This window comes from Mesoplodon bidens, assembly GCF_964165515.1.
Source record: "Mesoplodon bidens genome assembly, chromosome: 11".
NCBI classification, from domain to species: domain Eukaryota; kingdom Metazoa; phylum Chordata; class Mammalia; order Artiodactyla; family Ziphiidae; genus Mesoplodon; species Mesoplodon bidens.
Genome location: NC_138167.1, coordinates 85,308,777 through 85,334,665, shown reverse-complemented (window position 1 = coordinate 85,334,665; position 25,889 = coordinate 85,308,777). Strand labels below are relative to the sequence as shown.

At 34.7% G+C, this 25,889-nt stretch overlaps 1 protein-coding gene across 7 annotated transcripts in view; it reads right to left on the bottom strand.

The window, feature by feature from the left end:
* Window positions 1–25,889, bottom strand: part of EEA1 (early endosome antigen 1) — a 315,773-nt gene that overhangs the window by 1,210 nt on the left and 288,674 nt on the right. For 5 of the 7 annotated variants that reach the window (XM_081247857.1, XM_081247858.1, XM_081247859.1 and 2 more), the window contains 9 exons: window positions 23,960–24,154; window positions 17,762–17,944; window positions 10,780–10,965; window positions 9,631–9,762; window positions 8,482–8,667; window positions 7,343–7,581; window positions 6,965–7,085; window positions 6,306–6,404; window positions 1,852–5,372 (listed from right to left, as the gene is read on the bottom strand). In XM_081247857.1, coding sequence (XP_081103983.1) covers window positions 5,250–5,372; window positions 6,306–6,404; window positions 6,965–7,085; window positions 7,343–7,581; window positions 8,482–8,667; window positions 9,631–9,762; window positions 10,780–10,965; window positions 17,762–17,944; window positions 23,960–24,154 — 1,464 coding nt within the window. In that variant the 3' untranslated portion in view covers window positions 1,852–5,249. Of the gene's footprint in view, window positions 1–1,851; window positions 5,373–6,305; window positions 6,405–6,964; window positions 7,086–7,342; window positions 7,582–8,481; window positions 8,668–9,630; window positions 9,763–10,779; window positions 10,966–17,761; window positions 17,945–23,959; window positions 24,155–25,889 lie in introns of those variants that run through there. The other 2 variants (XR_014016979.1, XR_014016978.1) reach the window with 2 other exon arrangements.

Genomic DNA, 25,889 nt, shown 5'->3' with positions numbered 1-25,889 from the left:
ATCTCCTTAAGCTGGAGAATGGGATAGAAAGGATGATGCTTGGGGAAGTCACATGCACAGTTAATTCTTTGAGAAAAATGTGATTTCACCATGTAAACCAGGCAGTATAGACAAGTGCAGCATAACAGTTCTTTTCAAGGGCCAAGCACCATTAGAATGGAGGGTCACAGCCCATGTATAATAATGTCATATTTATTCGGAGTAAGTGAAAATGAAAGGAAAATCAGGAAAGCAGTAACTATGGTCAATGCCTAAGAATAAATGAGAAAAAAAGGCAAAGTACAGGAGAAAAAATTTCAAGTGAGTTCTTAGAGATGAAAACTATGTATTTTTTTAGGAAGAAATTAACAATTGTCTTGCAAGGATTTCTAGATATCAGCCAACTTAGGAAAAGGGCAATGGACTAGGTGATCTCCCAAGATTCCTTTTAGTCTGAGTCCTGTAAACATATATTTGTTTATATGTATAAAACTATTTTCTCCCTTAAATCTCATTAAAGGGAGAAAAAGATTGACTATGTTAACATGTAAATTTAATTAGTTAAGATGTAAAACAGCTTTAAAATATTCAATATACAAAGAAATATTAACACTTCTATGTTCATTGCAGCACTAGTCACAAGAGCCAAGATACGGAAAAAACCTTAATGTTCACCAACAGATGAGTGGATAAAGAAACTCTGGTACGTACATACAATGGAATTCTATTCAGCCTTGAAAAAGAAGGAACTTCTGCAATATGAAACAACATAGATGAACCTTGAGGACATTATGCTAAGGGAAATAAGTCAGTCACAGAAAGACAAATACTGCATGATTCCACTTATATGAGATTTCTAAAATACTCAAATTCATAGAATCAAAAAGAGTGGAATGGTAGTTGCCAGAGGCTGGGGGAAGGGGGAAATGGGGAGTTACTAATAAATGGGCATAAAGTTTCAGTTAAGCAAAATGAGTAAGCTCGGGAGATCTGCTGTACTGTACGCTTTTACAAGAGTTGTCAAGAGGGTAGATCTCATGTTAACTGTTCTTACCACAATAAGATAAAACTTAAAAGAATATACTATGTATTTAAAGTGAAATTCTATAAAGCTCACAAAAGAGCATATCTGATATATAATATATTAAGTGCTTGAGGATATACATGTTATTCTCTTCCGAGGGAAACACAGAGTAAAATGAAAAATCACTTCTGGAACTTTGGTTCCCAGGGGGAAAAAAAGATCAGTAAAAAGCAATGGTACATTGAGCCTTTAAATGGTCACCTGGGTATTAAATGTACAATGAAAGAAGAGATTAATACTGTTTAATATTTTTTAGTTTTGTTAATTTTTCTCAATAATGAATGAAATGAAAAGGGGATGTCTCGAGCAAAATAGCATTAGTAATTTCTCTTGAAATATGAACTTAATTACTATTCTTAGTTGAACATTAAAGCACACCGATTGTGAGGCTGGGATTGACACACACACACACACACACACACATATATATATATATATATATATACACACTATTAACACTATCTATAAAATAGATAACTAACTAATGAGAACCTACTGTATAGCACAGGGAACTCTATTCAGTGCTCTGTGGTGACCTAAATGGGAAGAAAATCCAAAAGGGATATATGTATACGTATAGCTGATTCACTTTGCTATACACTAGAAACTAACACAACATTGTAAATCAACTATACTCCGATAAAAATTAATTTAAAAAAATAAAGCACACCCATTCATTGTCTATATCCAAGTGCAAAGTTCTAAATCTGTAAATAAATTAATGTAAAATGGCTAATAACTCTTTTAAATAGACAAAATAATTTAGTCACAGAATATATCTACTAGAAATTATTTTAATATCTTTAGCATATTTTTTTAAAAAAGCAACAATTCAATAAAGGATTCTTCCATTGTTCTTTATACAGATTCAAATGTTATATAATTTATCAGTTACATTTATAATCAATAACCTTCCACTCACTGAGTTTAGAAACCACAGTATTTACTGAGCTAAACTCTCTCACAAATAAGGCACAACTACATGATCACAAGTAGTAAACAATACAATGAATCCAAAAACTAAACAAAAAATATTCATGCAAAAAGTATCTACAGAAGTTATGAATATATGATCCAGTTCAAGAAGTACAGAATGTCATATACATAACTGCATCATGTTACAGTCAATTCACTACTTCTACAGGGAGAGAACCTAGCTATTTCCAATTCTATTTTATACAATTTTACATAAATTTAGTTTATGCACAGTATTCACATTTGCAACAATAACTGATCATTAAAATTCAGGCAAAGGGCAATTAAGACAATAATGTGTGGTACATTATATAATTACAGAATACCATTCATCAAGCTCTTGTCTAGGAATACTAAATTGATGGCACGTTTAAATTTTATGGATCAAATCATCCATGGTTTCATAGCCAAAGTGCATTTAAAAAAAACTGCTATAGTCAAATAGGTCATGAATATCAAAATATATGATCATAATTTGCTTTCCACTTAAAAGCTAAACATCTTTATGCAAATGCAAGGTTAAAAAAAAGTGGCTTTAAAGTTCCCAAAACTATAAAATAATCATATAGCCTTTTCAAGAGAGATGGGGAACTAACAAATTTGGCAGTTACTATGTAACATTACTGTGAAGAAACTATTAAACTAGCTAATTCCACATTAAGAGGTAGTTGAACAAAATTATACACTGCATTGAGGTGTTTGTGTTTGTTTCCCTCTTTTCTTCAAAATAAATCCTATGCCAGCAGCTTTGTCTTCTTTCTACTAAAAATTCTGTAGGTGTAGTTTATTGTACACTAACCCAGCAAGACTTGATTTTAACTCACGTTTCTGTGCTTGGGTTTAGAATTTACTAACACGTGATGCCAATAGGCTTTGCGTGAGAGCTGGGACTCCATACGTGCCAACTCTAAATCACTGACAAATAGTACCAGCAGACATCTAAAATGTCGAACCAGTAAGCACTCAGAAGATGACTTTTTAATTAAAAGAAACAGAAAACCCTTTAATTTTTGTTTCCAAAACACCTTATTGGTGAGATTAATAGCAAAATATTGTTTCATTTCTAAATATAATAGCCTAATTACTTGGGGCCTAGGAAGTGAGATTAGCTAGATGAAAAGTAGAAAAATCACTCAAATACATATGGTTGTATTTGTTGTCCCCACAATTTTTTATGAATATGTGGGTGGGGGGACAAGACAGGGAAAGGCCTTCAGTGCACCCAACTGGGAGATGAATGAACAAATATTCTAAGCCAGAAGAATTCCTGTGAAGTTTCATTATCATAAAAAAATAACAGTGGTGCTGTGAATATGTTTTTCCAACATGCTTATTAATTTACTTATAAGTGTAGAATTAAGACTATTTGAAAGAATTTATATGAAAATGCATAAATAATTTTAGCTCAATTTTTATTATCCAGCTTATTTTTAATAAAGATCCACTGTATTTCTTTGTTCTATACACTCAAGGATACATGTTTATCCGAGTCCAGGGACTCAGTCAGGGTCCTTAGTAGCTACTGACAACAGAGTTTACTTAAATGGGTTTTTTAAATAATTAAATGAATATATGGCAATCTCTTTGTTTGTATACATTATAGGAAGAGCATAAACATGATAATTTCATTTCAGCATGATATTTGAAAGCAAGTGTACATTATAAACTATGTATTGTAAATGAAATATTAGCTCCCATCCTTCCCTATTACCAAATGATTGCACTGAATGAATATATACCTTTACATTTCTTCTTAGAGTAATAAACCAGTATTAGTGAGTTTTCTCTTCAGATGTTCTCCAATTTTCCAAATTAATAAGACTGCTAAATTAAAGTTCAGTTCTATTGTTCACATCCAAATAAGCTAATTTTTAATTACCCTCAATTTGCCAGTCTGTTTCAGTTCTAGTTATAATTTGGGGATTCCTAAATACATCTGTTTTTGGTGATACTCTATTATCCAACTGTTATTTCAAGGTAATTTCATAGCATTATTTTTGCAAAGTAAACAGATACACAGTTGATATGGAACCCCAAATTCAGAACCTTTTAAAATTTAAGTCAAATTTAAAACTTTAAAAAATCCTTCCCTATTAGGTAAGAAGAGAATATAAAGCAGAAAATATAAAGCAGAATATTTAATGTCTCCTTACCATTTTGTATTTGTTTTCACAGATAAGACTATAGCAATATCAGTTACTAGCTTTAAGATGCAAAATCTATAAAACAATTACAGTGAAGCTGAGCTACGCTTGAGAAGGTTAAACCAAATTACCTTGAAAAAAGCAGATCCATTAAAAAAGCAAATTCAGATTCTTGAAGATGCTGGAGAGACAAAATGAGGATATAAAATGAAGGCTAATCTCAGAAGACTTCCCACTTAAGCAGAGAATAGGACCATTATACAACTTCTATTATTCACCTTCCAACTGGGGATGAGGGTGGGAAGTTTTGTAGGATTCTTAATTAAGACTACATGGGAGTTTAAAAATGAGATAGAAAAAGACAAAAAGAAAAATTAACCCTGATCTTTAAAATAGAACCCGAGGATAACCATAAAATAAGCAAATTAATTTTCCAGAGGTTTTCATAAAATCCACCCAAAAGAATTTAATCAATATTGTTAAAATAAAAACCATGTTTGAATTCATGGTTAATATTTAAATATAATCTGTATTTGGAACACTTGAGTAGTAAATTTGTAACAATAACAATGCAACTGAGCTATGGACCTGTGTATAAGGGAAAAAAAGCTTTATAGTTCTTTGCATTTCACAATGAGAATATTTAATATAATTAATGTGTTACTGTGCAACATATCTGATATGGTAACATCACCCATGTACATTTCTTGGGAGAAAGAAGAAGTAAGCTATGGAAGTGCATTCATGTCATTTCTGAACAATGAAATTATATTTAAAAAAATACATTGCTATTTTCCATCCAAAATTTATTTACATTTCATTGGCTACTTCTAAACTTGGCATGAAAGCTGTTCCGGGGTAAATGGAAAAAAGTAATGAAAGATGGGCTCGAGTCTCACAAAAATAGAAGAGTTTTACTTGATAACATTCCAAAATATATGAATTCTAATTTGGTTTAGTATTGCAACCACTGTCCAAACCGAATAGTAGTAGTCCAAGATATCTATTAAGTGTATTATTAAAAATCTAATGTTAGTGTAATATTACTCTGAAGTTGCGATAACCCATTATCCTTGCAAGTCATTGAAACATGCATCACAGACACGAACAGGCTTCTTGGAAGAAGGGGTTAAGGCATTTTTGGCTGAACACTCAGCACAGAAGATATTTCCACATTGTCTGCAGTGATGCTGTAAATGACAAAAATTAAACATTTTTAAGCATAAAAACTATACCAAAAGTATTATGAGACTACAAGAATACAGCAGACTTCACTGTGAAGGTATACTAACTTTCAAGTGATTAGCATTTAATAATATAAAACCTCAGTATGTCGATTTAATCCCTTAGTTAATTTGAATGTTTCCTATTTAATCAGATACTGTACTAAACATTTAATATGGAATTTATCTTGGAAATCTCAGAAGAACCTTAGGAGGCATTTTAATGCCTTAATAAAGTACTTAATAAAGCACTTCTATCAGGTGAAAAACTATTCCTATTTACAAAATGTTTCAGGCATAATTTCTTCAATAGGAATATAAACTTGAAACATCACATAATGGCATTATTTTAAATGATTTTTTTTTTTTTTTTTTTTGCAGTACGTGGGCCTCTCACTGTTGTGGCCTCTCCCGTTGCGGAGCACAGGCTCTAGATGCGCAGGCTTAGCGGCTATGGCTCACGGGCCCAGCTGCTCCGCGGCATGTGGGATCTTCCCGGACCGGGGCACGAACCCGTGTCCCCTGCATCGGCAGGCGGACTCTCAACCACTGCGCCACCAGGGAAGCCCTAAAATGATTTTTTTATCTCTGCTTTTTCTTCCTCTAAGAGAACCCTATGATGACTAAAACATGAGTTTAATACTGATGCACTGGTTCAGAAAATGATTATCCAAGAGAGTAACTCAGTAGGAAGGTAATAACTGGATTTAAAACTAAAATTGAAACACTCTAACCAGAAACAAGATTTCATGAAACTTAATTATCCTATGTAGTTGTAAATTAAAGTTAATAAATGGCAAAACTTTTTAAATCTGTCAAATGCAGGACAATTTCGATGGTTAAAACATTGTCACTGAGGAATAAAATCAAGAACCATAGCAATATAACAAAACCATTTACCCGTCTCACGGTTACTGAAAAGCCTTTCCCACAGGCCATACAGTTTTGTACTTCATTGTCTTCAGCCCACTTTCTATTCAATGCTTGTGTATGTTTGATCTATTCAAAAAAAAAAACATTATAATATTCAACGTTGTAAAGAATGATAATTTCTAATTTGGTGGACAAGTTTTAAAATGGATAAAATTTTAAAAATCAGAAATACTTTGGTCAACTTCCATTATCAAAAGTTGTTACATAATTAAGTCTGAATGACAATAAATAAATAAAGCAAAGCAAGTTTTATTCCTCAAAGGCATTGGTAATTTCTAACCTTTGGTGATTTCCCATTCATTCTAACCCTAAGGAACAATCCTTCCTTGGAACTCTGAGCATCTAATCAGATCACTTCTTTATCACATAGCAACTCATTCATTCATTTGTGCTCTTCCCAATAATGACAATTCATGAATGACATGGCTCTCTAATCACTGGGGTCTCAGATAAGTTCTTTAAATTTTATATTTAATTACCCGTAATACTTGCAATACTGCTAGACGGGCAGTAGCCATTCAAAAGTATTATTAAATATGAGATTTTTTTTTTAATGCTGAAAATATACTTTTCACTAAGAGGTAAATTCTAGACTAAAGAACTGCCTCATACACCAGGTGACTCACTTGAAGGGACTGATTCTCTCTGCCCAGTTCCTGCACTGCTGCAGTTGTATTATCCAGCTTTCTTTGCAGTTCTAGTACTTTGGTTTGAAGCTTTTCTATTTCACCTTCTCCTTTAAGACACCTGAAATAGATTGCAAAAACAATTCATTCTTAAAAAATCATTAAAGACCCTCTCCTGAACACAGATAATGAACTACTTTAGTAACTTTAAACATAATACATTAATTTCAACTCTGTTGTAAGGGTTAATTTTTAAATGGCTACTTAAATACCTGCAGGAGCATTTTTCTCAAGACTTCTATTTTTTTAAATGTGGAATACAACAACCTTTTTATCACTTAGCATGGAAATAAACTAATTTTACTAGACATCAACCACCTTTCTAGTAGTGCCCTCCTTTCGTCTTGATTATTCTGAACCGTTGCTTCCAATACTGCAATTTCACCCCGTAAGTCGTCCGTCTGTTTCTCAAGCTCACTGACTCTCCGCTGACTGGACTGCCACTCCTTCTTTATGGTGCCCAAGTTTTCATTTAATGCTGTAATCTGCATGGTAAGTTTAGCCTCATTTTCTTCATGCTGCTTCATTCCTACTTCTTTATCTTTTATTTCGGAAAGCTGAGAGAAGGAAAAACAGTGGGTAAAAAACCTATTACAAAAGTAGTGCAAAATTAAGTTAGTTGTTGAATTTTAAATATTGGCAACATAAATAACATTACTTCTTCAGGGAAGAAGGCACTAATAAAACTGATTCCACAAACATCTGTGTAATTTGAACTGACAATGGTCATAACACTGAAATGGTGGTCAGCAAGCCTCTTATAAAATCAAACTAAAGTAAAGCAATTTGAGATTTTCCTTTTTTCCACTAGAGCAGGGGAAGAACACATAGTTAGGGATAGCAAGGTGCCCTGGAGACAGCTGGCATTTTCTTATGTCTCAACTTCCAAATGCATCCTTTTGTCTCTATCAACCTGCCCAAAAAACAGTACTTCAAATCACTGTGTGAACTTGAAATTGCAATTCTTCATCGAAAACATTCAGCAGTCAATTTATCTGGGGATATTTGGACTTAATTCAACAGAGGAAAGCCAGATGCTTCCCATTTGGCATGCACAAGTTAGGGAAGGAAAAGTAGACTTTGGTCATTGTAATTCCAAACTGAAGTTTCCGTTCCCCCTTATCAACATTCAGTTTGACCAAACAAATGAGTTTAACATGATTAGCATTCATGCCATTTACCTCAATCTACAGTTATAGGTTTGTTTGTTTTTCTGGCACTAAAAGTGTCCCCCCTCCATCATGTTTTATTGAATTTTCACTTATATAAACCAAAATATAATCACAGAATATTTCCAATCACATGTCAGCTATTTAAACAAATCAGATCTCTTGTCTTAAATCAAAAATTAAATGTTAGGTGAGCATTTGAATCACAACTTTTAAGTAGAAAAATCCTCTTTTACTGGATTAATTTACAAAATCAGTTACAAAACACACCTCCCACCACTAACTTACCAGTTTAGCTTCCTTCTCCATAAATTCTTTCTTCAGCTCATCTTCTGCCTTTTTCATCTGCTCTTTTAGCATTTGCTGGGTTTTCTTCTCCTGTTCAAGGGTTGCCTTCAGGGAATCTACTTTCCCTTGAAGCTCTAATTTCTGCTGAATCAAAAGCTGTTTGGCATCCTTGAGATTTGTTACCTCCTATGAGAAAGTAAGGCCAAAATAAATCCTTTATAGTAAAAAAAAAAAAAAACTGAAATTTATGCAACTTATTACAATATAAACAAAGTTTTAGCCTCTTTTACAAGAGTCTTAAAGTTCAGTATTTCAAACAGTTGATTAAAAAGGTGAAATATTATGTACTTCCTGCTCAACAATCATTTAAATTCAAGTGATGCTTTGCATATATATGTTTTGATTAAATTATGTGAAAAATTTCTACCCCTTATTTTCCCTTTCTTCATTTAGGAAGCATTTATTGGTTCAACATTTAGGCATCACACACTGTTAGGTTCTAGGGATATATATAAAGATGAATTATATACATTCCCTGCTTTAAGGAAGTCACAGTCTGGAAGAACATAATGACATAAAGAGGTAAGTAATTATAAAGCAAAATGGCAAGTATACTGATAGACATAAGAGGTATTATGAGAGCACTCAAGGGAAAATCCAACCTTTCTCTAAGAAAATGACATTTTACAAACACTTTTCAAAGCAAATTATAAGCAGTTAATTTTTTCAGGTGGCATGCCAGTCATGCTAATGATAGGAAAAATGTTCTAAACAACAGATTATTAAAGGATTTTAGGAAGAAAAACGATTAAAAAAACAGAATCCCTTAAAATCTTAATTCTAAACTCTTACATATAATGGATAGCTCTGTCAATTATCACCTCAACAAAATCTAAACTTCCAGGGTTACTTTGCTTTATTCAGTAATTTGAAAACAAGGGTAACATAGTTTCAATGTATGTATGGATATTATGCAACACGAGCACTGTGAGAACAAGAGTATTTGTCAAAAAACAGCAAAACAAAGTGCCTGGCACATAGTATGTCCTAAAATAAAGTGTATGTGTGTGTATACACACACATGTATATATACACAAATCTTAACACTAATACAATACAAAAGGAAAAACAATGATTATCTTCACATACCTTTATGCTTTCTTGCTTGTGAGACTTGAGTTCTTCACTCAATTTAGCAATTTCTTTTTCTTGTCTACACTTAATTTCCTCTATCTCTGCCAATTTACATTTTTCATTTACTAGTTCTTTTTCTTTCAGTGACTATAGAAAAAATGATTTATTAAAAAAAGTTTTAAAGTAAATACTTCCAAGTAATGTAACAACAATGACTGCTACTATTTATGACTGTCTCTGCCTCTTCCACCTTAGTTAACTTGAGCAGATTATTTACCTTCTCTTGCCTCTGTGTCCTTATTTATACAGTATGAACAATAAGATGGTTATAAGGATTAAATAGTTACAGTAACTATTAAATTAATAGTGCCTGGCTAAAGTTTAGCTAAAACTACCATCTTATGCTTATTATCATCATCACTATCTTTATATAGGGCACCTAGGGAGGAGGAGTAGATATTATCTAATCTCTATGCCAGCTAGCTCTTTTTAATCCTCATTTTATAGGTAAAGGAACAAAGACTTAGAGCAGTTAAATAAGCTATTAAAAGTAGAACCAGAAAACTAACACAAGATCTGCCTGATCTAAAGCCCTTGTAATTAAAGGCCTCTAAACTATAGTTCTGTCAGAATTTTCTGACCTTGAGGCACAAATCATAAATTTCATGCCAGCCTCACCAGCGCCATCGCTACAAAAACATCCACCAATTTTTAAATTAAAGATAATTCAGAGGTAATTCCCTGGCGGTCCAGTGGTTAGGACTCCATAGCTCTCACTGGCAAGGGCCTGGGTTTGATCCTTGGTCAGAGCACTAAGATCCCACAAGCCACACAGTGCAGCAAAAAACAAAACAAAACAAAAAAAAACATAATTCAGGAACTGCACAAATAAAATATACCAAGAACTTCAGGAATTGTACACTTCAGAATATCAGCTGATGGAAATATAAAATTTCAATTATGAAACCAAAAATAAAATGTTTCCTAGAATTTGAATTTCTCATTCATATAAAATTTTAACTGATCTTTAAATGTATTGGTCACAATACAATGCGTTCAACTTTATAACTTAGCATCATTTATATAAACTACACCCCTACTTCCCCTTAGAAAAAGCTGGTTCTTAAATACTAAGATTCTAGATTTCTTCAGAAAATACAATACCTTTTCTTTCTGTGCATCTTGTAGTGCTTTTCTCTGCTCCCTCAATTGCTGTTCTTTCTTTGCTAAATCTTGCTCCAGAGTAGCCTTGGTGGTCTTCAGTTCTTGAATCAATTTATTTTGGTTTCCAATTTGATTTCTATTTGAAATCAAGTCCTCCTGTGCTAGAGAAAGCTTCTCTTCTACAGACTTATAAAAACAATTTCCCCAAATTATTATATGTCATATTTTGGCAAATTTCAACAGAAACATAATAGTTAACGGTTATACGTAACAGTTATGCGTAAGCATAGTGGAAAGTAATATACTTTATAAAGATAGTAAATGGGCAGAAGACCTAAATAGACATTTCTCCAAAGAAGATATAATACAGATTGCCAATAAACACATGAAAGGATGCTCAACACCACTAATCATTAGAGAAATGCAAATCAAAACCACAATGAGGTATCACCTCACACCAGTCAGAATGGCCATCATCATAAAATCTACAAACAATAAATGCTGGAGAGGGTGTGGAGAAAAGGGAACCCCCTTGCACTTGGTGGGAATGTAAATTGATACAGCCACTAGGGAGAACAGTATGGAGGGCCCTTAAAAAACTAAAAAGAGAACTACCATATGACCCAGCAATCCCACTACTGGGCATATACCCTGAGAAAACCATAATTCAAAAAGAGACATGTACCACAATGTTCATTGCAGCACTGTTTAGAATAGCCAGGACATGGAAGCAACCTAAGTGTCCACTGACAGATGAATGGATAAAGAAGATGTGGCACATATATACAATGGAATATTACTCAGCCATAAACAGAAACGAAATTGAGTTATTTGTAGTGAGGTAGATGGACCTAGAGTCTGTCATACGAAGCGAAGTCAAAAAGAGAAAAACAGGGCTTCCCTGGTGGTGCAGTGGTTGAGAGTCTGCCTGCCGATGCAGGGGACACGGGTTCGTGCCCCGGTCCAGGAAGATCCCACATGCCGCGGAGTGGCTAGGCCCGTGAGCCATGGCCGCTAGTTCTGCGCGTCCAGAGCCTGTGCTCCGCAACAGGAGAGGCCACATCAGTGAGAGGCCCGCATACCGCAAAAAGAAAAAAAAAATACTGTATGCTAACACACATATATATATGGCATCTAAAAAACAAAATAGTTCTGATGAACCTAGGGGCAGGACAGGAATAAAGACTCAGACGTAGAGAATGGACTTGAGGACATGGGGGTTGGGGGGAGGGAAAGCTGGGACGAAGTGAGAGTGGCAGTGACATATATACACCTACCAAATGTAAAATAGCTAGTGGGAAGCAGCCACGTAGCACAGGGAGATCAGCTTGGTGCTTTGTGACCACCTAGAAGGGAGGGTGGGAGGGAGACGCAAGAGGGAGGAGTATGGGGATATATGTATATGTATACATACAGCTGATTCACTCTGTTATACAGCAGAAACTAACACAACATTGTAAAGCAATTATACTCCAATAAAGATGTTAAAAAAGTTAAAAAAAAAAGATAGTATGTTATGCCCTTCAGTAAGATGATGTAAAAGAGAAAGAATGCTAGATAACTAACTCTCTTGCCTGTGCAAAATACTTGTAGTATTTTCCATAGGCAAGTATAAAATACTCAATAAAACTGAAGCAATTCCAAAGCTTCTAGAAATATCAAACACACTCAGAGAACATACACATAATGAGAAGATATGGGGAGACATGGGGAAAAAGCAATTTAAAAAGAGATACTTAAACGTGACATTATATATGCATATATGTTTTGTAGGATCTATGATGGCCCTTGACATTCTAAAAGGTTTATTTAATAAATAGAAAGGGGTTTTTGTCTTGGGGGAAAAAATGTATTTCAAATCTGCCAACCTGATTATGTGAACTAAAAGAGGAAAGTCAACCAGACAGACATCTGAGGCTCTACTTCTAACAAGGCCATCACCCCCATCCTCTTAACTTCTCATCTATGTGGTAGAGTAGCACTGTCAGTTAACACAGTCCATAGTTACTAACTGTTAGAAGGCCCAAATATTTCAAGAAGCTGAAGCTGGGGGAAAGAGCAACTTTTTGACTCATTAGGTTTTGATTTGGAGGTGGATATGGTAACAGGTGGGGAATGGAAAATGGCAGGAACCTTGCCACTCTCAGCTGCTAAGGGAAATAACTCTAAGATGCTCTTCCACCATCTAGAAGAAGTTTATCTTTCTTATTCTGGAGATACAGTTTCTTTGAAAAAAAAGGCAGAAGATACAATTCAGGAGGAATCACTGCTCTCTAGGCTTGGCTATAGTAAGCATTTGATAAAGAATCGATGAAAAATAAATGAATAAATGAAAACCTTATTTAAAGGGCTTTACTTAAGCTTCCTGAAAGAGATTATTCCTTACAAATAACCCAGTTCAGAAGTCTTTTCTGAAATAAATCAAATTTCCATTTTCAATAGCTTCCAGTAGAACACTAAGAACTGTAAGAATTCCTTTTTGGAAGAGACTTAAAGTCATCTAGTCCTTTACTAATCAAGCAGCTAAGCTTTAATTGAATATACTACTAAGGTAGACAGGAGGGTAAAAGATGGTCCTGGACTTAAAGAAGCTGACCATATAGCCTAGAAAACAGAACCAGGGTATAAAATGGAAGTTGTACAGTGTATTAGAGCATTTGCTATGTGCCAAATGCACAGAAAAACAAGTGTGAGTGTTCCCTGTGGAATGTTTAAAGAAGGCTTTGTGGGCATGTGGGAACTGACCTAAGTATCACAAAAGGTGAGAGTGATTTCAGAGAAAAAGAATAAAATTTGACAAAGCCTAGCCCATACTGTCTATAGCAATTGTAATTCGGTAACAGAGGTCCTGATCTAATGCTAAAGAATACCAACACTTGCTAGAGCCTAAAAGCAAGAATACTTCCAATCTCTGACCACAGAATTCTAAAATGCCCATTGTTTAAATAACAGCCTATAAAATTCTGAACTCACAAAATCCTAGTGACTAAATCTTTAAAGTCAAGTTCAAAATCTGCACTATTTTCTGAGCCAAGACATGTTGTTCTACCTTGCCTCTGAATATTCATCTATGTCATTCAGCAGTATACTGCTGTTTCAAATTTTCCTTTTATCTTTCTTGCTTCAGACTATATTATTTTCATCTGCTCAGCATCTTTTCCCTTGGAGAACTCCCTCTTCCATTAGATGGTTTACTGGGGCTATCTTTAACCCACCCACTGCCACTGGAATAAGCAAATCCCTGAGTAGATCAGGTACCAACCCTGATCCTGAATACCCCAATCACATTATAGTAATGTAGCAAAAAAAAAAAAAAAAAAAAAGATTTTCTGCACTGTTCTGTGGTAGCTATTGGTGGGGTCTTTTTTTGGGGGGGGGGTCTGTTCAACAATTTTTCCCTTTTCTCTTTCAAAATAAAACTTTAAAATTTGTAGTTATTACTTTTTCTTGATGTTTGATGAAATGACATAAAGAACAGTACTAGGCTAAGAAGATTTAAATTTAATTCTAAACTTTTTATCCTAGAATTTTCACTTCACTGAGGGTGCAAAATTTACAGTTAAACGCCACTTCTACCTTTCCTGGAAAACAAAGAATAGCACACAGCATAGCCAGTTTGAAATATCCAGTCAACAAATTTTAGTATTTCATAAATAATCCAGCAGATGGGGCTAAAGGCATAGATCAAGCCAGCCGGTCTTCCATTCTACTGGTGTCTTGGTATAAACCGTCAGCCCACAGATGGCAGCCTTGACTTAGGTGTCATGTTACAAGGTTCTGAACCTATCGCTTTCTCTCTTATACATAAGATCATATAATAATCACTGAAGCAAAAGAAAAAGAATGGCTGATCCCTTATTCTGGCCTATAAATATTATTTGAACTTTCCTAGGAATTTCTTTCTTTTTTTAAAAATTAACTTAAGTAGTTCACATACCTGTCATTTTGGAAGGATTAACTTCCAAATATCCTATTTCATAAAAAAAAAGGGATATTTTGTCAATATCCTATTTTATAAAAATTTGTCAATATCCTATTTTATTAAAAAATTTCAATATCCTATTTTATATTTGTCAATATCCTATTTTATAAAAAAAATTCTAGTGAAATGATGGCAAAACAATAAAGGGCTACTGGTCTTTCCCAGTGGCATAATGGTTAAGAATCCACCTGCCAATGCAGAGGACATGGGTTCGAGCCCTGGTCCAGGAAGATCCCACATGCTGCAGGGCAACTAAGCCCATGCAGCACAACTACTGAGCCTGCGCTCTAGAGACTGAGAGCCACAACTGCTAAGCCTGTGTGCCACAACTACTGAAGCCCAAGCACCTAGAGCCCATGCTCTGCAACAAGAGAAGCCACCGCAATGAGAAGCCCACGCATCGTAAGGAAGAGTAGCCCCCGCTCACCGCAACTAGAGATAAGCCTGCGCACAGCAACGAAGACCCAACGCAGCCAAATTAATTAATTAATTTTTTTTTAAAAAAAGGGCTATGAATCAGAAGAGCTGAGATCCAATCATCGTTCTGTTATTGTGCAAACACTAGGCCTGTCACTAACCAAGCAGGGCCTCACTTTCATCTGCAAAAGGAAGCTTTGAAGAGAGAGTCTATCCACAGCCTCCCAACAGTTGTTAAACTCCACAACAGCCTTATCCCTCTGTCTTTCTCTTCTTGCCCATGTTTACATTTGAATTTTTCTTTTGTGTATAAAATTAGAACATGATGTAGCTTTCGGGCGTAATAAAAATAATTGTTGGCTTAATGAAAAAAACACCGATCTAAAAGATCTAAGTCTTATTACTGTGTTATGCTCTTGGGTAAATAATACATCCATATGAAGACAAATCGTGATTTCTACGGAACTTCTACAGTCAGTCATTAGGCTTCATCTTCTCTATCACCTCAGTGTCCTTTGAATTCATGCACATTCTGCATCCTTACTACTACCAGCCCGAGCCGCCACCATCCGCACTTGGACTACCACAAAGTCTCCTCTCTCATCCCAACGTTCAGCCACGTTCCCCTACAGTCCATTCCTTCTCCTGCAGCCAGTTATTGGCCTAAAATACAAATCCGAGCACATCCTTTCAGTGGTTCCCTCCTGCCTTTAGGATAAAGTCCAAACTCTTCCACAAACCCTCCCTGACTTTCAACAGTATTGTCAGGGAAAACTAATAATAATTTAAAGCTACTTAGAGAATATAGCAAGTAAGACACTTTCTAAATGTCAGGTGGTATTTTTTTAAAAGAACTCTTGCTAACTGTGAACTTTATATATATATATAATATCTACCGTTGGCCCTATGAAAATTCTTTTACCCAATCTCTGTTTCTTTGTCAGATCATTAGTCACCACTGATTCCTTCACTTCCTTGCACCCTGTATGTTATTCAGCCCTTTTGTTTCATATTCTCTCTCCCATTAATCTCTTCTGTTCCATCCTCTTTAACTCCAGTTCTAATCAGCTCACAGCTAGATTACTGGAGTTTATAGAGGAAGGAAGGGAGATAGCCTCTTAACTAATCTCCCCAGCACTAGTTTACGCCAGATCCAAACCAAGCTGCTATCTATAAACCACTTCCAGGTTGTTGCCTAAATTATATCTTCTTCATTTTATTCCTCTGCTTAGACTCTTCATCCCCCCGTCCCCCAACCCAATATAAAGTCCAGTCAGTCGTCCTTGCTAGGCATCTAAGATACCTCACAGTTTGATCCCAACCTTTTTAAACTTTAACTTCCAAACACAAACCAACACTCTAGCAAGACAATTATGGTGACTGCCTCCTGGTTTTGCTGGTTCCCACTGCTGCACCTTTTCTCAAATGTGCCCGAATGAACTGGTCTTTCTCAGGACTCTCTGTGTATTCAAATTCTTATATCCTTCAGGACCTAGTCAAGTCCTACCTCCTTCATAAAGCCTTCCCTATAGCAGTCTATGAATAAAGTATAGACATAGTATATTTATGTATATTATATATAAAAATATTCTGTGATTTTTAACAGAACTTTTCAATAAGGCATTTTAAATTAAGTAAAGAAACAAAAATCCAAACATAGGAAAGAATCTAAAAGCATACTATTTCACTATGACAAAAAAGAGAAATGGCTGGGGCTTCCCTGGTGGCGCAGTGGTTGAGAGTCTGCCTGCCCATGCAGGGGACACGGGTTCGTGCCCGGGTCCGGGAAGATCCCACATGCCGCGGAGCGGCTCCGCCTGTGAGCCATGGCCGCTGAGCCTGCACGTCCAGAGCCTGTGCTCCACAATGCGAGAGGCCAGGACAGTGAGAGGCCCGTGTACCGCAAAAAAAAAAAAAAAAGAGAAATGGCTAACTCTTCAGCGAGAGAATACAAATGTTCCATTTCCCTTAGAGAATTGATACCTTAATGCTACATAAAAATTGTTTACCCTTTTTCCATAGCCTTCATTTTAGTAAAAATGATACTTTAATCAAACAGTATGGCCAAGGACAAAATATCCGTATATGTTTAGATAATTAAGGTTAAGTTTACTTAGAGCTACAATCTAATTTTAATCATTATGCCTTCCAGTAGTCTTGGGAAGTTGACTAATATATAAAACTAAAGTTAATATTGTTTGACAAGCAACAGTAAAATTGCTTGCATTTTCACAAGTGGTTTACATTTAAAACTCCTTAGATTTTTTAACAGCAGTCCATTTTAAAAGTTATTTTTTTTACATAAAGGCAGCAAAGTCCTTAGATAAGCCAAGGTAGCAATTAACAATTTCCAAATTATTTCTATTAAAGATATTATTTTTAAATGCCTGTATTTACATATATATTTTGTTATATAAAACAATTTAAAAAGCATGTTTCTCCAAATGTAATAATTCAACAGAAAACAAGCATGATATTCCACAAATACTAACATTCCTGTGCCCATTTGGGTTCAAATCAATCATTTAATGAATGTCTATAAACAACTTATTGGTTTTTGTAATATAATATAGTTCACTATACCTTAAGATCTTGCCTTGTGGCAAGAAGTTCAGATTCCTTCCCATAGAAATCAGACTGAAGCTGTTTTAAACTTTCCTGACTTTTTTCATAGGTATTTTGTAACACTGATATTTTCTGTTTCTCTGCTGCAAGTTCCTGTGCTGCTTGTGTTGACTGCTGCTGTAGTTTATTCTCAAGTTCTGTCTGAAACATACAATAGTTATTTAAAACAGTATGCATACCAAAAACCAGTTACAAATATAGAATGAAATCCACACAACTAAGATTCCTAAGAACAAACTGAATTGTAGTTATGCCCTAAAATTCTACTTTAATAAAGTGTAACTTACCTTATAGTTACAAAATTAAAGAATTACAAAATTCAACAAGTCCCAATTTAGAAGACAAAAAATGAAAAAGCAATTAAATAAAGAAAAAAAAATTTCACTGAGAATTCCCAAGTACCAAGGTCTCAGGAGACTGAAAGTAAACTACATTCTGATGGAAGATACAGTGCTGTATGCTTTAAAAGATGATATAATTTAAGGTTGAACTATGGGAAATTTCTACACGAAATAATTAAAAAGCCATTACTAAGTTGAAGTATACTATTTCTACTCCTTGAAATTCAAGAATAGCTTAAGAAATTTTTACAGATCATCTTTATTAACATCAAGGCAGAAGAAGAGAAGAAAATGTTGCAAAGGTGCAACTCCTCTAAACTCTAAACCTTCAGTCTTTAAGAAGATTCAGGAGATATGCACAAATTATGACATAAATAAAATATGTGTGAGCGTAGCATGAAAAGAAGCACTTGGCTTTTAAAATAAATACACTTCAATGAAACTGCTGTTGAAGTCATCAGCGACCCTCTTGTTCCAAAATCCAATATTCATGTCTTTGTCCACATCTCATTGAACATCCCAGCAGTCCTTCAAACAGTTGATGATGCCCCTTCCTAGAAACATTCTTCAACCTGGTTTCCAGGACATCTTGTGTTTTAGGTTCTCCTCCTACCTCAATGGTCATTCCATCTTAAAATCTTTTACTAGCTCCTTTCTTGTTTGATCTCTCAATACTGTATGACCCCAGGGTTCAGTCTCTAGGCCTCTTTTATTCTATATACAGTCTCTATTTAGAAGATCCCAACTAGACTCATTTTTATTAAGAATATAAAGTACTGTAGTTTACAGCTAGGCCTTGAAATATCTTTTTAGGATCTGTTAGGAATAAGATTGATATTGTATTGTGTGTAACCTGCACAATGTGGAAAGCAGATATATCTGTGCAAAATCTTTGCCTCTGTGCTGTCAGTGTGATGTGCTTTCTGCATGGTTATATATTACTAGTGATTTTATCAAAACTTCTAAAACTTAAATTACATGGTAAAAGATCTGTAAGAGGCTGCATAAGTGTTAGTTGGCACATAAAGACAATTGTAGAAGTTGAAGACATGATTGCTATATTTCAATGTTTATTCCCACTCAACATATTGCCTTCTAAGCTTTCTTTTTTTGTTCAAAGCATGATCTTAAAGATATGTTTAAGTTCATGGATGTAATGCAGGGTTCCTACACTGTATTGGCGTATGTTGGTGGCCCTCTGTGCCCTAGATACATGCACACAAGGTGCAAGTAAAAAGCTACAAGTGAAAGTTGGTTTGGATCCTCTTCATTTCATTTGTTTAGCTTTTCTGTTATTTTTCTCTACTTACAAGTATTCCTGTGAATAAATCCTTGTTAAGTTAAAAAAAAAGTATTTTTAAAAATATTGTTTATTTACAATTGACTCCTGAATTTATGTCTCTAGCTCCAACCTCTCTGCCTGAACTCTGGGCTCATTATATCCAAGTACTTCCCTGACATCTTCACTTGAGTGATTGATAGATATCTATCTCAAGTAGAAATCTTGATTCCTGACAGCAACCCTCCTCCTCAAAAACATGCTACTTCCCCCAGTAAATATGGCCATCTATCAAATGGCCATCTATCCACTTGTACAAGCCACAAACCTAGAATTATTCTAGACTCCTCTTTCCATCATCTCTCACCATCTAACCTATCAGCAAGTCCTGATGACTCAGCTTACAAAAGATATTCCCAAATCATCCACTGTTAACACTTTAGCTCATGCCATCATCTTGTACTTTCTAGACTACTGCAATAGTTTTTCAATGCCTTTCCTGCTTGCTCCTTTATGTCCCTTTAGTCAGATCCCACCATTCTCTGCTCAAAATCTCCGAATCGATTCTAATTATCCTTTGAACAAAATACATCACTCTCTGTTATCTTATAATCTTCCAGTTTGTATGTTTATGCCTTTACCCCTGTCTACTTCTCTGAGCTCATCGCATATTACTCTTCCTCTCTCCACTATACTTAACTTATACTGGTCTCCGTTTTTAGAAAATACCAAGCTTGTTCTAGCCTGAAGACCTTTGCACTAGTTGTCCCGCCCCGACCACTATATGGATAGCGCTTGTATTTCATGTCTCAGCTCAGATCTCTTCAGAGGGGCTTCTTTGATCACCCAACCTTTTAGTAGGGCTCTGTCCCATCACTGTCTTGCACATCACCCTGTTTAAGTTCCTTCCCCCCAAGAAAGTTTAAGTCCATGAGAATAGGTTCCTTGTCTGTTCACAGCTACACCACCAACACCTAGAACTGTGTCCATGGCACAGAATAGGTGCCTAGTAATATTTCTTGAATGAATGAATGACAAACAGTTGGGAGGTGGACAAATAGAGCCCAGGACATCCATTAAGAGACTCTTACAATAGTCCACATAAGAGGAAAAAAGAGCCTAGACTAAGACTGTAGCAGTTGGGAAATAAGAAAAGGGGATAGATTAAAGAGAGCTAGGAGGGAGATTGCCAGGAGGTAGTGCTAACTGCCTATGGCGGGAAGGGGGCTCATTACCACACACATTATCTGATAACATGCCACATTACCTCCAATTTAGAGTCTTCACGATGAAGAATTCCTGGACATTGTTTTTCGTGTTGAAGACTACACTGCTATTTTTTTTTTGGTAGAATATTTCTTCTTTTCTTTAACATTTCCCCTCCCCAACAAATCTAGTTTTCTTTCTCTTCAATCACCTTTATGGCTCAAATAAGCCCTCTACAAAGTCTCAACACTGATCATAATTGCCCTCTGGGTTCATATTTGGGCCTTCATTTTACTTACTCTAAATGACAGGCTGATTCATTCATTCATTTTTTTAAAAAATCATTGATAGCTTATTTGTTAGAAAACACAGGAATTCAAATTTATTAGTGGGTAAGTTAAATAAAAGAAAATTAAAAAAAATAAAAAGATCAATGTAACAGCTTGATAATGGGTTTAACAGAAGTAAACCCAAAGTTCCAAAGGAGAATACAGGAGGGTCAATCATTTACAATTTATCCTTCACAAGCTTATCAGTTTTTGCTCTGAAACAGGTCTGACTACATTTCTCCCTTCTAAAGATTTTTACCTTTAGTCTTCCAATATTAAAAATTTAAAGTGGAAACAACTATACAACACCTACTGTGATCTGATTTCATCCAATTCTGTAGCCTTATCTCCCCTCACTTCTCCACTTACGAGGTATTCCAATAGCAAATCTTGTATAATGACATTTTTTTAAGTTTCACAAACTTTGCTAATATTGTTTCCTCTCCTTTGAAATATCTAATTTCCTCTTTTTTTTAATCTTTCAAAATTAGGATAGTCTTCAAAGACACAGTTCAAATGCTAGCTCCTCTAGAAAGCCAGTCAAAATTTCCATTAAGTTCTAATTTTTCTCATTCTCCTTTTTACTACAGTTTTCTTTTCCCCTACATACCTGGTTCCTCATTAAATTATAGGCTACTTGAGAATAGGGGCCATATCCTATTCATTCTGTATTCCCACATTAGGTTTCAAATAAGGTTGGTACAGGAACTGATGACTTATATACTCTTGCTGGATCCTTTACCTGTGACTCCCAAACAATCACAATCACATTAAAAAAATGTATGTATATGTGTGTTTCATATAGATAGATATATAGATAGATAGATATAGATATAAATGTATTTGGGGTGTGTGTGTTTGTGTGTGTGTACTCATACACATCTATACCCATTTAAACTTTATCCTTGTTTTTCCTATTTCACTGTGGCCCAGTGAAAAGTTTCCAGAGACCATCACTGTATGGTTTACCATGCAAAATGACACTCTTAGATCATAGTTTGCTAAACTTATATATAATATCCAACAACTATTTTGCTTCCACATGGCACTGGGCACACACAGTACTAGGTACTTTAAATACATTATCGCAATCTTTTTTTTAATAGATCTTTATTGAAGTATAATTGCTTCAAATTATCTCAACCTTTACAACTCTATGACCCTATTTTATTTAGCTCAGAAAGATCACTTTCTTGTGACCATAAACCTAATGTGTGTCACAATTTAAATTCAAATTTGCCTGGCTCTAAAATTTATCTTTTTTCCATGATAGTACACTGCTCCTCAATAAAACCAAACAATTCTTGCCTTTCAGTGATTCTCTAGGTACTCCAAATTTCAAGTCTAATTTACAGAGACTGGCTATCCACCCAACACTCCCCCAAAATGCTGTCCTCCCCAAGGTTAAAGGTGTTCCTTTTTCTAGCATTCATACACTGACACAAGTGAACTACTGCTATGAATGTTTGTGACACCTCCCCCCCAAATTCATGTTGAAGCCTAGATCAAATGTGATGGTATTTGGATGTGGAGTCTTTGGGAGGTCATTAGGTCATGAGGGTGGAGCCCTCGTGAATGGGATTAGTGCCCTTATAAGAAGAAACACAAGAGATAATCTCAATCATATAAGGATACAGCATATAAGGATACAGCAAGAAGACGGCTGTCCACAAGCCAAAAGTGGGCCCTCACCAGACACTCAATATGCCAGTGCCTTTATCTTAAACTTCCCAGTCTCCAGAACTGTGAGAAATAAATGCTTATTTTTTAAACCACCTAGTCTATGGTATTTTTGTTATAACAGTCCCAAGTAAGACAACTACCAATAAGAACATTTCCTCTGAATCTCAAAATCCTTAAGGTGTCATCTAGTAAAGCCATGCAAAGTATAGGCAATATATATTAATCATAAATCTGGAAGAAATCTTACTATAATTAATAATTTAATAAAAAAGAAAATGTGCTAAAAATAGTTGTTGGGTTTTTTTTAATTTACTAAGTCATACTGTTATAAAAATGAAGATCTAAGGAAAACTTGAATATGAGGCTAATAGATTTTGGGAAAAAATGACCTCAAGGTATCAAATCATAGAACAAAATACATACTATGATAATTATATCCTGATGTATGATTATATATAACACAAAAAAAGGATAGACAAATTTGTCTACTCTTGTTTGTGTTATTAGAAAATTACTCTTCTGTAAAATGGCCATAATAATAGTTATAAAAATAGTGGTCAACATAAAATATGTATTTGTGGGGTTAATTTTTTTTTCCTCTAGTAATGTGACAAGCCAACTATTAATAACATGACATATTTTGCTTGTTTTACATACTAGGGATCTTATATCTTTCTTCTCCATGAACTAATTAATATGCACACACCAACAGTGGGGAAAACCTCATTTTGTTCAACTATTAAGTTCAATCCACTTTTATCAACTCTTAGTCTGGACAAGTATTAAAACATACTTAAGGATGAAGAATGGATGCTTAATAATAAATCAGGATAGGTTTGGAAATGGAAACCATTATGATATAACTTAAAAAACCAAACAATTATAACTATATGAAAGCTATACTACTGAATATTTAAATATATCTCAATTTGTGATTTTTGTTCTTGATTATATTCCCTTAATAAGGATAATTTATTTTTAAATACCTGTAAAATTTTCTAATACACTGGAAATGTATAAATTATTCTCTTAACATTGTTAGTTATATGTTATTTTACGAAAAGGTAGTTTTATGCCTATCAGACAAATGATTAGTGCTAGAATTTCAAATAAGAATCATCTAACAACATGGTTATAGTGAATGGAAATCCAGACATAGATATTTAGTCATATAATTAAGTGCATTTATACATTTAACTTAGAAAAGAATTTGAGCAAATGTAAAATTTTCTTTGTTGTAACTCCTGTGTTACTATCATACTATTATTTTAACTGCAAAGTTTTTCTTCCCATAAAAAGTAAACAAATATATCACTACCTTCTGTGAAACAGCAATTTTAACCTCTCCTTGGAGTGCTTCAATTTGCTTTTTCTTCTGTTCAGTCAATTGCTTTAGCTCATTTATGTTACTCTGAAGTTGTTGTTCTTCTTTTTCCTTTTGTGTTAAACTATTCTGGGCCTGTATGACTTGCCCCTGCATTGAACTGAGCTCCAGCTTCAGCTGATGAGAAGTCTAAAAGAAAATAAAAACCTGTTTAGCATTCATTTATGCAACACACATTTGCTGAGTACCTATTCATGCCAAGCACTACTCTAAGTAGAAACTACTGAGTCTATTGGCCACAAATAATCAGTAGTAAACCAAAAAGAAAAATCCTTACCCTCATGGAGCTTTCATAACTGACACTATTCACTACTGGATGACATGCTGGATTAATCTTCAATATTTGTTTAATCTTGCCTTCCTTTTTAACTTATAATTATACATTTGCATAGAGCTTGCAAATGAACTAGATTAGTGTTCCCTTATATCATAGAAAAAGGGAAAATCAACATCAATCTTTAGATTGCTGAAATGTCTACTGTTTTGAATATTCTCAAAATGCTAACTGCACTCCCTGACAGTCCAGTGGTTAGGACTCGGCACTTTTACCGCCAGGCCTGGGTTCGACCCCTGGTCAGGGAACTAAGATCCCTGCAAGCAGCACAGTGGGGCCAAAGAAAGTAAAATAAATAATTTTTTTTAAATGCTAAATGAGCCTGTTGGCCACAGTGAATCAGGAAGGACAGCTTCATATTAACTGTGATAAAACCAAGTTAACTTTTGGCAAATATGTTTAGTATCTGTCTGATGACACTAAACTATACCACACAATAGTTTCCTCATTTAGAGATTTGAGGCATATTTTGCTACTACCTTATTTTAACAATCTACTAGGATATATTTCTGTTCAAAATTAGATATAATATAGAAGTCACACTGAGGTTCCTCTGTGGCCAAGGTGAACTACACTACCTCCCACCCTTCCAGCCAAAGTCATGTTTACATATTTTATGCATATTTCATTAAGAACCTAATTTGAGCATCTGACCATTCAAAGTTACTTTTGAAAAAGTTTCAGTGCTATATATGGATGCTTCAGCTTATCTCCAATACAAAGGGAAATATGTTTATGCAAAACAGGAGTCAGGTAGTGTTAATAATGATGATTATGTTATGATAACCAATGATAAAGTAATAGCTAACATTTGACCATTTATTTTGTTACAGTTGGTATTCTGAGCACTTTGAAATATATTAACCCATTTATTTCTTGCAATAACCCTATGACACAGATTCTACTATTAGCCCCATCTTACTGCTGAGGAAACTGGAGCACAGAGAGATCAAGTCATCTGCCTAAGACAAGGCAAGACAGCATAGCTAATAATTGGCACAGTCAGGATATAAATTTGCACAATCTGGATTCACAGCTTGGGTATTAAACCTCCATAATTTTGCCACTTACATGGCTGGCATATAAAGCACGGGTGTCTTCTTTCAATCAACAACCAGAACACAATCACACTAAAGACTTGTCAGGACCATGTTTTGCTGCTTTATCAAATCTGATCTCTAGAAAGCTACAGGCCTGGACTCTAGCTGCTAGAGGTATGTCTTCAGAGAATAACAATATATATTATACCCATTTATTTCCTCATTTGCTTGTTTGTTTTGATGGAGAACAATAGAAGCGTTAATCACAGAAAAATCTCTTAATTGTTATACAACCATTATCAAATATGCCATTAATATAAATGTCCATGAAATAAAGAGCCCTTAAAATGTCATTTCTGTGGAAAATCTATTAAGACTTTTTTTATCCATAGTAATGTTCCTTAATCTAGATTACCTAATTATAACTCTATAGTTAGTTGACTCAATTTTCTACCTTTATTCATTATAATCCTTTATTTTGGGCCTTTTA